This window comes from Mus caroli, unplaced genomic scaffold (assembly GCF_978045245.1).
Source record: "Mus caroli unplaced genomic scaffold, Mus_caroli_1 scaffold_6, whole genome shotgun sequence".
Classification (NCBI taxonomy): Eukaryota; Metazoa; Chordata; class Mammalia; order Rodentia; family Muridae; genus Mus; species Mus caroli.
Genome location: NW_028227261.1, coordinates 111,254,488 through 111,267,190, shown reverse-complemented (window position 1 = coordinate 111,267,190; position 12,703 = coordinate 111,254,488). Strand labels below are relative to the sequence as shown.

Sequence of the window (12,703 nt, the reverse complement as noted above, 5' to 3'; positions counted from 1 at the left end):
ATGGGGCTCTGTAGAGATGGCTTCCTGGTCAAGAGTGCATGCTGCCGTTGCAGAGGACCTGGTTTTGGTTCCCTGTAAACACACAGGGAGGCTCACAACCACCAGTAACCTAAGCTCCAGAGGAACTGATGCCCTCTTCTGGCCTCTGAAGCACACACACACACACTCACACACACTCACACACACACACACACACACACACACACACACACACACACACACAAACAAGTGGGAAAAAAAAAAAAACAAGCAAAACAAGCAAAAACCAAAAACCAAGCCTGACAAAATCCAAACAAATCAAGTCAAACCAAACAGCTCTTTGCCCCAGGGCCCTGGTAGGAAACTTGGACTGTAGTGCCCCAGTGACAATGTGACCTAAGGGTGTTGTCTATATTACAGCACCACCCCTAAATGGATGTGCTCACGACATGCACATGTGAGAGAACAGGCCTTAGATGTTTTGGAAGTCAAGGAGGAAAGCACAGGAAGGTAGCTTAGCCTTTAATTTGTTAGGTTTGCTTTTTTTCTTTGATCTCAAGCTTCATGGAGACATTCTCTAGGGTTGAAAAAATAGGGGAAGTGAATGGTCTTCGTTTTCAGGTGAGCCTCTAAGATATACCGGCACCGGAAGGAACTGGCTGCCTCCAGCTGCAGGAGCAGCCTTCGGGATGATGAAGACGTGAAGTCCTTTCAATGGGTAGAATTTTCAGGCAGCACATTTAGTGTCTACTTTGTCTAGCAGAGAAGGCCCAGAGTTTGAAGCTATGCTAGTTTATGCGCAGTGGCTGGCTGTCCTCACCTCTGTAAAAGATGCAGCCATACGTCTCTTCTTACTAAGCCTTTTTGAGTTTGCTTTTGCCTCTTGCCAAGGCCCTAGTCACACAACAGTATAGTGCAAAGCTCATGCGACTTTCAATTATTTCGTTACCCTCTGCCTTGAGTGCCTGTTGGGAATGATCCCAAGAATCAGCAGGAAAGAGTGCAATAATGAGGAAACAGTGTACCGGGAGGGCATCTGTGTCACATCTGCATCACACTCATTAGTGAGTATGGATTGAGTCCTCCTCTATGCCCGGCTGTCCCCAACACTGGGGGACAGTAGCTAACAAAGCAGAAACTTCCTGTTGTTGCAGAGTTTCTATTTCAGTGAAGGAGACAGACAATAAGCAAACAACAAAGTCTACAGTCAGATGGCAACAACTGCCACAAAGAAAAATAGAGAAGTCAAGAGTGGGTAACAGGAGGGATGGCCCAGCAGTTAAGAGCACTTGCTGTTCTCCCAGAGGACCAGAAGTCTGGGCCCAACACATGCATCAGGTGGCTTACAACTGCCTATAACTCCAGCTCCGGGGGCTCTGACTCCGTCTTCTGGCTTCCCTAGGTAACTTCACATGCATGCACATACACATATGCAGACATTCAAATAAAACTTTAAATTATTTTTAAAAAGAAGGCAAGAGGCAAGATGTGGTGACACATGCTTTTAATCCCAGCACTTTAATCCCAGTAGGAAGAGCCAAGGGTACCTAGTTCCTGGGCAGCCAGGGCTGCATGGTGAGACCTCATTCCCCATCCCCTCAAAGGCAAAAGTGGTAGGGGTACAAGGTGTGTGTTATTTTAAATCAGGCAGTCAGAGGAGTCTTTAGTGATATAAAAACAGAGAGTTGACACAAAGGAAGAGAAAAAGAAGAGAGAGAGAGAGAGAGAGAGAGAGAGAGAGAGAGAGAGAGAGAGAGAGAGAGAGAGGAAGAAAGAGAGGAAGAAAGAAAGAGCCACACAGAGACCTGAGAGAAACATTCTTGTTAGAAAACAACAGATTCGAAGGCCAAGAAGCAAGAATGTGAGGAACAGCCTAGAGTCCAAAAGAGCAGAGCATAGGACACAGACAATAAGAAATGACAGTGCACGTCTGTCAGCCACTGTAGGTGTCTACTTCACTGAGTGTCTTGAGCCCTTAGCCGGACGAGCAGAACGCTGACATATCTGACTTAATGTTTAAAAGATTCCATATAGCTGTTAAATGTAGACTAAACCAAAGGAGTGTGGAGCAAGGAGTTGTGGATGAAGGCTATTGCAGTAATTCAGAGGACACAGGCAGTGTTTGGAGCTACTGAGACGTGTTCAGATCTGGAAAGATTGTAGAGCCAGTGGACTGGGGCTCAGCAGAGGATGTGAGAGAAAGCAGAGGCAAGAAGAAGTCAGTGGATGGGACAGTTATCAAGATGTGGAGGGCTGGAAGAAAGTGGGTTTGTGGGGGTCCAGGAGCTCAGTTCTGATTGGTTGCATTGAAGCTGCACCCTGGATACATAAATGGGAATGTTAAGTAGGTAGCTGGCATGCCTGGAGTTCAGGGGAAAGATGCTATCTGAAGATACATATTTGGAAGCGTACGGGTGGTATTTAAGGCCTGAAGACAATGAGATCACTAAGAGAGGGAGTGTAGGTAGAAGAGGTCCTAAGTTCCAAGTCTTGAGCCTTGCCAACATTAGAAGACCAGGGGTGGGGGGAGCTCGTGAGATGATGCAGCTGGGAAAGTGCTTGCTGTACCCGCACAAAGACATATGTTTGCACACCCCGCTCCCACGCAAAAGCCAGGTACGGTGCCATAGGCCCAGCACTGGGAAGGCAGAGACAGGTGAATCCTCTTGTGCTTGCTAGCTAGTCAGCCTAGCCTAGTCAGTAAATTGCAGGGTTAGTGGGAGATCCTGTTTTAGAAAATAAGATGGTAGCTTAATGGTTATGAACGTTTGCTGCTGATATAGAGGACTGGAGTTCAGTTCTCAGCACTCACATTAGTTGGATCACAACTGTCTGTAACTCCAGATCTGGGGTACCTGACAGCCTCTTCTAGCTTCCCCGAGTCCTTACACACTCTGTCTCTGTTTCTCTGTCTCTCTGTCTCTCTTACACACACACACACACACAATTGGCTTCTGGCTTCCACACACACATATAAAAGTGACACACACCCACATACACATGTGCAAATGCCCACATACAATTAGAGAGGTAAAGAGGAATCAGGGAAGGAGGGGGCGAGTAGGGGTGAGAAGAAACTGACCACTGTTGTCAGAGAGGGAAAGGACACAGGCACTGTGAGTGACAGTTCATATTGACTGGATGTGGAATCTACTTTGAGATAAGCCTCTGTGTATACCTATGAGAGGTTTTCTTGGTCAGACCTATTGAACCGAAAAGACCCACTCTACCTGTGGGCAGGATGGCGTCTTCTGTCGGTGGGCCAGATCTGAAGAGGACCACTTGCCTATGTGACACACTGCTGGGTTATCTGTCTTATTGCTGCCATATTTCCCTGTGGCCAAATAACTCAGCTTCTTCAGGCGTCCTCCAGTATGGCGGCTCTCTAGGAATCCCCCGCCCCTCATTGCCAGCCAGAGGCTGCAGAAGCACCCAACCTGGTCCACTGAGCAGCCGGCTGGTTTTCAGTCTCCCCAGTGTGAAGACAGTATTGGTGGCCTCCCCCGATGATCTTATGCAAACCGATCTAAAGATTCTTCTTCTAACATATTAGCTGCTTTCAGTCATCCACACCCAGCCATTGGTTTAGATTTCACTTAGAGTAAGGGCGTGGGTGGGGCGGGGTGGGGGGTTGGGGTGGAGGTCGGCAGATCAGGTAGGTTTGAAATGTTTCCGATTCTCTGCGTGGAGCCTGTGGACTGCCACCTCACTCAGTAAGGCATCCTGGTTCAGGATGAGTCCTGGGAAAGTTGTCCCAGGTTAGGATTCCTCAGCGGGGTTTAGCTCAGCTTGGCTTCCTACTCACCAAGGAACCTGCATCGTCTTCATGCATCCTAGTCTGACCAAATCCTTGTACCAGAACAGGGAGAATTGAAAGAGGGGCCCTTTGCATTTGGGATAAGGAACTCTCCACTCATACTTGAGTCTGGGAAGTCAATAATGTTTGTCGTGGAACTAGGGATGCAAGGGAGTGAACGGGAGAGGATGCAGGCTGGATGTTTGAATGAGTGCATGTCCTGGAGTTGTGACACTGTGTGCTCTTCTTAGGTCTTCGCGGGGTGGTTTAAGTTGGCTGATGTAAACAACGTCTCTACTCTCCGGCCTGCAGGGGGCGCGCCGAGCCTGGAGAGGATGGCTTTAGACTTCTGGGTTCAGGCGTATTAGCTCTGAGGCTGCGCAGGCATTAGCATCTGGAATCACCAAGTCTCCAAAGTCATCTGTCGCCTCCCAGCTCCTTGCCAAGGGCTCACTGAACGCCGAGGACTGGAAGAGGGTGAAGCAGGGGGTGGGGCTCGCATGCGTGGGCTCCTGTCCCGAAAGTCCTAGTGCCAGATCCCTCATCCAGGCCTTTGAGTCTACTGGTACTCAACTAGGCGAGACTTGGCGGTGAATAGAAGGCGTTTGCCTCCATGGTACCCATCCAAACACCCTGATGTTCCCGAATCCATGGCACCAAATTTTGACGACACGAAATAACTAATATTTGACTTAAAGGCTGAAGGAAGTTCACATCACTTCTAGCGTCCTCAATTACTTAGCAGCAGAACCCACTCTAAGCAAAAGTCTCTTTATTCCCTAGAGGCTTCTCGAGAGGCGAAATGCTGTTCTGTGCCTGATGAAAGGCTTGAAACTGACGAGCGGAAAAGAAATTTGTTCTATTCTTAAATGGGGACAAATAAATGATAAATATCTTTTCTAACACGATACACAATTAATAAAAACAAATCCGTTTCACAAAGATGAAGCACGCAAGCCAGGGCTGTTTCTTTAGTTGACATAGGACCGCGGCGATGCTGCTGCCCCCTGGTGGCGGAGCCAGAGGCGCGTCCCTCCTCTCGCCCAGGGCAGGGAGTGTCAAGATAGAAACCAATAGCTCTGTATGATTTTGAACCATACGGAGGTTCAAAGGAGGTATGTCTGCTTAGTCTCTTAGTATTGAATTGATTTATGTTATTGCGCTATTATCACAACCAATGTATCTAAAGCAAAAATTAACAGCACCAACAGAGTTCCGGGGTGTTCCAGTTTGCCACTAGATCCTAGTAACAAAGCTGGGCACCTCATGTGTATCTGCGACCCCAGCTCTAAGGGAGAGGGAGGCAGGAAATTGTTGGGGGTGGCTTCCAGCCTGGCCAAGAAAACATGCGCGCCAGGTACAGGGAGAAACCTTACCTCAAAGAAACAGGTGGAGATTGATTAAAAAACAAAACCAAAAATGGACACTTGATGTCCCGTTTCTTCCCTCACTGAGGCTCATGCACCTGTTGTGTACACACACACACACACACACACACACAGAGGCACTCACTCAAATTAATTTAAAAAATAAAAAAAGCATTAGACGTCTTCTTAAGCTAAGTATGGTGACTCATGCCTATTATCCTAACGAACACTCAGAAGACTGTATCAGTGGGGTGGTAGGGAGCTTACGGGCAGCTTAGACTTCGTGCTGAGTTTAAGCCTGGTCTGTGCTACATAGGCAAACCTCGGCTAAAATTAACAGCAACAAATGGGCCTGCAGGACGGACCATTAGGGAAAGGGTTTTACTGTCAACCTTGGTGACCTGGGTTTGACACCTGCAACCTCTGTAGCAGAGAGAACTTTCTGTCCTTCACATCCATGTCATGGTATCCATATTCAAGTGCATGTGTGTGCACATGCACACACACACACACACACACACACAATGTATAAATAAACCAACAAATAAGGTAGTTTAATACTTCAGAGCTAAAAGGAAAACACAAGATTCCAGAGATGTTCTCATGGAACAATGTTCTCATGTTTAGAGGGCAATTCTGTAAAGTTTAGAGCAAAATTTAGCAATTGTTTTCCCTTTTACAGTTTCTGTTGCCCATTAGCACAGTGTTCAGTGAAGTACATACAGTGGTTGCGTACAGGAAGAAGCCATGAGAAGTTCTTCAGACTTATAATTTCCGTTCATTGTTGGTGAGTAGGTCTTTGCTGAAGTGTTTCCTTTTCTAACCAGCCGTTTAGTGTTACCCGTAAAAATAACTTTTATTCTCTTGGATAATAACTGTCCTCTCTGAGGCTTACTGCCTCCATCTGCTAGCCTAGCCTTAGCCCTGGAAGTGTCTAGCCTCTGTACAATCTAATCTAGACCTAAATGGTTTTTAGCCTCTGAGACTTACTGCTGAGTAAGCTCACCCTTTCCTAGTTCTTTCTGAACTCTAACTGGCTGGTTCAACTCAGCTGTTCTGGATCAAACTCCTCTCCAAGCTGGCCGACTCAGTCTGGCTTCTCTCTCAACCTCTCTTGAATTGCTCTACTTGGCCTCAAACTAACTCTAGCAATCTGTTCTAATCTTCCCGCTCTTTCTCATCTCTGGTTCATTTCTATCTTTACCTGTGTCTAGCCTGTTCTCTCTCTACACCCTCTCTCTGTACAACCATCCCAGTAAAACTGCCTCTTCACCCCTCTCTGTGCTGTTGTACTCTCTCTCTCTCAACTCTACTGCATGGTCTCCACGAATATGCTCTTTCTGTACTGTCTATCTCTCCCTTAAGTAGCTTCCCTTTCCTCTCTCTTCTCCTGAAAGTTGGTATATCCTGTTCTGTCAGATCTTTTTCTGATTAGTTACTTTGTCTGCCACTCAATTAGACAACACTTTCAAACATGGCTGCTTCCTTCTACAAACTAACATTACCTTCATTGTTTGGGACTAGGTGTGTACTAAGAGTGTGTCTGTATTCCAGCCAGAGGGATGAAAGGTGTATGCTAAGGGCTGAGCCACACCACAACTAGAAACAGGTTCAAATATTCTGTAACACCTATCTTTTTTCTTTTTTTTCTCTGAGACAGGGCTTCTCTTTATAGCCCTGGCTGTCCTGGAACTCACTTTATAGACCAGTCTGGCCTGGAACTCAGAAATCCACCTGCCTCTGCCTCCTGAGTGCTGGTATTAAAGGCATGTGCCACTACTGCCTAGTGAAGATTTATTTTTTAATGCATGTGTGTGTGTGTGTGTGTCTGTGTGACTGTGTGAGTTATGCCTCACATGTGCCACCCATGGAGGCCGGAAGAGGGCTGGAAGAAGCTCACAACTGCCTGTAACTTCAGCTCAGGGGATCTAGTGCCCTCTTTTGGCCTCTGTATGCGTGTACACAAATGCACACACTAAATTGAAAAAAAATTTAAATCTTTTTAAAATGAGTACACACACACTGCAGCTGTCTTCAGACACACCATAAGAGGGCATCAGATCCCATTACAGATGGTTGTGAGCCACCATGTGGTTGTTGGGAATTGAACTCAGGACCTCTGGAAGAACAGTCAGTGCTCTTAACCTCTAAGCCATCTCTCCAGCCCCCCAAATTTAAATCTTAAGTAAAAGAAAAACAAAAAGCCAGAAGTGGGGCCTGAAAGTATTTCACTAGAGCCCTTGGCCAGCATGTCTGAGGTCCTAGTTCAATCCCCAAAAGAGCTTAAAGAGAAGTCAAGAAAAGGGGAAAACTGAGCAACAGAGGAGGGGTAAGAAGTGTGCACATGTCACTCTGTGTTCCTCAGTGAACGGACGTCTGCACAATTCTGGTAATATAAATGGAGCATGGTGTGATACAGGAACTGTGGGCATTGCATGCAGAAGGCGGCGTGGCAGGGGAAGTGGTGAGAGAGCTAAATCCTCACTTTTTATAGCAAGAGGTCTTCTATTGATGGCACTCAGCACGCTCAGTAGTTACAGGGATTTGCACATCTGCAGCAGAGCTCAGAAGAAATATCTTAGGGGTTAAAGGTCAGGGTGGGGGTGCTGCTGCGTAGAACAAGATTCTGGCACTTTCTTGCAAGAAAAAACAAACCATTAAACATTCTTTTTAAAGCCATGAATATGTTTGTGTGATTGAAGAAATATTTTATGAGAATAAGGAAGAACCGGACAAATTTGTTAAAGAAATGGACAAGTGGTCCCTCATTCACTGAAGACAAAAAGAAAAAGAGAAAAGGATTGCATGTTAACTGAGAGCAGGGCTTGAGGCAAGCGCCGGTCACATAGCCACAGTGAGATGTTTAGTGAACTTTTCTCCTTTGCTACTGGTTATTAAGTCCGGGGCCTCTCACATTCTAAACACGCATTCTACAACTCAGCTTTATCCTCAGCCACATTTTTTACCTAAAAGAATTCTTTTCAAAAGTTGGGCAGTGTTTCCTAGGCTAACCCTGAACTTCTCTTGCAGCCAGGCAGGCTGTTACTGTGTCATCCTCCTGTCTCAGTCTCCCAAGTAGCTGGGATTACAGTCCTGGACCAGCAGGCCTGGCTAGGCATTGCTTCTGCCTGATTTTCCTCTCACTTTAGAGCAGACTTGAGTTTGGGCAGGGCTGGGAATAGAGGGTTCTAGCTATGAAAGACTCCTTTGCCTTTTGTAAATGTCTGACTCTAAAGTAACAATGGGGAAGAGGGAGTGTGACCTGGAGGGCCAGGAGAGGGAGGGAGGGAGGGGCTTCTCCAGTCTGTGGAGGTGACTGTCCTGCAGATCCAGCTGTGGACACTGGGCTGTAATGCCTGGCAGTGAGGGAAGTGACAGGCAGATGGCTCCAAGGGTGTGGGGAGGCACTCAGGTCAAAGTTCAGTGGCTCTAGTGTCAGAATTCCCACATCTCAAATTTGGCATGCATCTGAAGAGACACAACCTGTGGCGATCCCAGGGGTCAGAGTTTTTTTTTTTTTTTTGGCTGCATCCCAAGTTAGCATGGCTGTGGGGGTCAACATGGGCAGGTAGAAGGTCTCACCTGGGGTCCAGTGTTCTCAGAACTCTGCACAGCCTTTGAGAGAGGGATTCCCTTATGAGTGAGAATCTGATGGCAAGTTTTTTTGCTAGCATTCTGGTATAGCGGCTTGGAGGAGGAACCACAGTAATTAAAAAGACACTTTATAATGTACATCATCTTATAATGTGCTGTGCACATCTCAGTGTGTAGGCTAAGACCACCCCTGATTGACCAAAGACTAGGGTCACTTGTCTTCACCAGCCCACAAGGAGGGAGGGGCATGTGCAGATGCCTTGGTAATTTTGTAAGTGGTAAATGCTGCGGCCAGCTTGGGCTCTGTGCAAACTGCTACAGCCACCGCTGGTTCCCTAGGTCCCTGCCTTTCTCATCCATCCTCCGGGATCTGTCCCCTGCTTTCCCACATAGTCATGGTTCCTCAGTGGTTTTCTTTACCCCTGCCTGGGGATAGCCGGGTCTCCTCTCTAAGAAGAGGTAGAGGGGAGCCTGGCTGGAGCCCTCTTGAAGGAAAGATGGATTTATGTGTGAATCTTGAGCTTTCAAAGACCTGTCCTGAGAGACTTGGTCCTTGGCTTCAAGAAACTAGAAGAGAGGGTTGAGGGGATGATTAGGGATTCGAGCACTTGCTATGAAATCAAAAGAACCCGGGTTTGAACCCCCAAACACCCATGTAAAAGCCAAGCCTGGCTGCATGTTCCTGTAACCCTAGGATTGCAGGGTGGCAATGGGTGGACCCTAGCAGGTTACCCGGCTTATCGAGCTGTGTTTCAAAGGAGGGAAGTGGAGCTATAGGGGAAGACACCTGATGTCCTCCTCTGGCCTCGTCATGTCCCCCACAAGTGTGAATATAGAACCCACATGCACACAATACACATACACACAAATGAACACACACACATGCACACACACACACATGCACACACACATACACACACATGCACACAAACATAAACACATACACACATGCACACAAACACACATACATACACATATACACACGCACACATATATACACACACATACACAAACATGCACATGCACACATATACTCATAAACACACACACACAGACACAAACATGCACATACACACATGCACACATATACTCATAAACACACACACACACAACCAGGAACTGAGGAATTCGGGCTGAGGCTGGATCACCTTTTTATTCAGTTAGGTATGAATCATAGGTGCAAGGACAAGGGGAGGGCGCCATGGAGAGCAGGTTCAGGTCTTGGGACCTGAGTGACCGCCTAGAGGGGACAGTCCTGCTGTCTCCTTCCTCATTCCCTGGGAAACACTCTTTCTTCTGACTCTCTAGGTCTACCCCAGGGAAGGCAGCTCCGCCAGGTAAGAAAGGGATGGCCGTGCAGATGTGATGGTTGAAGCAGGGCAAGGGTGTGACGGAGGCCAGCATGAGGTGGCTGCTCTGGGCTCCTGAGTCTGTTTTCTAGCTCCCTCTTTGCCTGTGAGTTGGACTGTGAATCACCCAGCTTGAAGTTCGTGGGGGATCTCCTGGGCTCCAGGCTGGTTACTGGGCTATCCTCTTGAGGTCTGTGTCTGTTCAGTTCTGGCAGGGCAGAAAAGAAGTGTGAGAGGCAGGTGGAGGGAGGCTCCTCTTTGTTCCCCTTCCATCCCTTCAGCAGCCTCACCTCTTGCAGCCCTTGGAGCCCTTTCCTTTCTTTGCAGACTTAGAGGTTCCCCGGTTCGTCCTGCAGCTGGGGCTTTGTTTCCCTGGGACTGGAGGCTGGTCCAGGCGGCGCATCAGGTTCTGCACCCAGCCTTCCTGAGGGTTTGCACATAGCTCAGGCTTAGAGTGCTTCCGCGGTGAGAACCTGAGGGTTGGAGGGCAGCAAGCTTTCTTAGTCTGGCCCATCACACCTTCCCAACCCAACCACCAGCCTGTACCCACCCGATCAGCGCACTCACAGGATTGCCGGGATGGGACAGCCTAAACTTGGTTCTTGCTTCCTATAGCCTCGTACAATACTGTAGGGAATTTTCTTCTGGCTGTACTTAAGGCAGCAGTCCTGAGCCCCTCCATCACTGCCTGCAAGGTAGGTGCACAGACCCAGCTGCGGCTTATAAGGTGTCTCTATGGCCCCCTTCCCCAGCTAAAGCCTCTCCCTCCTTGGTACCTTGGGTCCAGGGGATGCAGAGAGCCAGGACCAGGCTAAGGAGGCTCAGAGTCATCATCTGAGCCATGATTGTGGTTGAGTTGAGGATAAGACCAGAGCTGTAGGTGAGATGGACAGCCGCAAGTTGGGGTCTGTGTGTGTGGGCTGCGACTGGCTTGCTGCCTATTTATGCAGTCTGAGACTTTCGCTTCCCTCGCTCCCCCTCCTTTTCCTGTGAGTTGGATCAGATGGCATTAGTGTGAGCATACGGTCAGCTCCTAGCTGTTCAGCTCCTCATCTCTCCCTGGTCCTTCCAGCCACTGTCCCCAAAGCACGATTGCTTCCTCCCTGCCCTTCAAGCCCCACACATCTCCTCTCCTTTCGGCAAGTAATAATCTATCTAATGACTAGGAGTTCTTTATAGATCCCTGACAATAGGCCTTATTTTAGACATATGATATACAAATGCATCCTCTCATTCTATATAGGCTTCCTGATAGTAGCGCACAAAATTTAAAAGTTTTGTGAAACCCAACTCCCCCCTCTCCCCCTGCTAGCTGTGATGTTATTACCACAACATCACATTGAACCGATCATTAACAGATCCAAGTCCATGAAACATTCCTCTGCTTTTTAAAACAATGTGTATTTCTGTGTGGCTGTGGGTAGAAGTGGTAGGTGAGGGTGCAGGGAACTGGACTCAGGTCCTCTAAGAGCAACACCCTTCCATCAGTGCTGAGCCATCTTTCTGCCCCTCCCTTATGTTTTATTTATTATTATTTCTTTTAGCTTTTGGGAGTATACTATAATTACACAACTGTCCCCTTTCCATCCCTCTCTAGGGATTCTACTAGATATTGTACTAAATCTGAGGACCCCTTACGTTGTTATCACTGTCTTTGTAAAATTAGAATTCAATCCATGAATAAGGGATAACTTTTTATTCATTCAGGCCTCCTTTAATTAGAATGCTTTGTATTTTTCACAGTATAAGTCTTATACCTACTGGATTAAATTTATCTGTAAGTATTCTGTTTGGTGCTGTTATAAATATAATTGTGTTCTTTATTTCCTTTTGGAATTTTGTTGTTGTTGTTGTTGTTATTGTTGTTACTTTTTTGAGACACAATGTCACATGTAGCCTTGGCTGTTCTGGGATTCATAGACCAGGTTGGCCTTGAACTCACAGAGATCTACCTGCCTCTGCCTCTGAGTGGTGGAATTATTAATTGCTAATAGTTCTCTCTTTCTCTCTCTCTCTGTCTCTCTGTCTCTATCTCTCTCTCTCTGTCTCTCTCTCTCTTCCCCTCCCTCTCTCCACTATAGCTTGCACTGTTGGGTTGAAGTGAGCATCTTGTATGTTCCTGATCTGAAGAGAGCTCAGTCTTTCCTTATTGACGACAAGGTAGGATTCTCATAGTCCTTTATTATGTTGGGATGTTTCTTGCCATTTTCAGTTAATGGGCTATTATTTTCTCCTCCTGAAAGGGCACTGGATTCATTTTATTTTTAATAATGCGGTAAGATTGTATGGGTTTCCCCTTCATGTTAATGTGGTCTTGTTTTAACCTGAGAGCAGACCCCACTTAGTCGTAGTACATAATACTTCACTGTGCTGCTGAGTTTGTTTGTTTTTTTTTAAATATTTTGTGTTTTCATGTATAAGGGATGGGGGTTGGTCTGCTGTTTTCCTGTAGGCTCGTTTTCCAGCCTCAGGATCAGGTAACGCTGACCTCAGAGAATGTGTTAGGGAATGCCAGCTCTTCAGACTTTTGGAAACTTTGAGAACAATGGATGTTAAAACTGTTGTGATGTTGAAGAGAATTCCCACTGAAGCCATTGGACCTGGTATTTTATTAGTTT

General features: G+C 47.0%; 2 protein-coding genes across 28 annotated transcripts in view; one reads left to right on the top strand and one right to left on the bottom strand.

The window, feature by feature from the left end:
• The window catches only part of LOC147004346 (uncharacterized), a 56,825-nt gene that overhangs the window by 27,686 nt on the left and 16,436 nt on the right, over positions 1 to 12,703 (top strand). For 16 of the 27 annotated variants that reach the window (XR_015047406.1, XR_015047407.1, XR_015047414.1 and 13 more), the window contains one exon: positions 12,167 to 12,245. The exons of 3 other annotated variants lie outside the window; for them this stretch is intronic. Coding sequence is in view for 2 of the 24 variants with exons in the window: in XM_085839353.1 (XP_085695479.1) it covers positions 5,825 to 5,929; positions 12,167 to 12,245 (184 nt within the window). In the remaining 22 variants the exon portion in view is untranslated. Of the gene's footprint in view, positions 1 to 5,824; positions 5,930 to 12,166; positions 12,246 to 12,703 lie in introns of all 27 variants that reach the window. 8 more of the 27 variants (XR_015047416.1, XR_015047411.1, XR_015047397.1 and 5 more) reach the window with 2 other exon arrangements.
• Ccl21 (C-C motif chemokine ligand 21) lies at positions 9,871 to 10,993 on the bottom strand. Its single transcript, XM_085839357.1, has 4 exons — positions 10,862 to 10,993; positions 10,653 to 10,773; positions 10,376 to 10,558; positions 9,871 to 10,293 (listed from the first exon to the last, which is right to left on the bottom strand). Exons 1-4 carry the CDS (start codon positions 10,926 to 10,928, stop codon positions 10,263 to 10,265), a joined length of 402 nt encoding a protein of 133 aa, XP_085695483.1. The 5' UTR covers positions 10,929 to 10,993; the 3' UTR covers positions 9,871 to 10,262.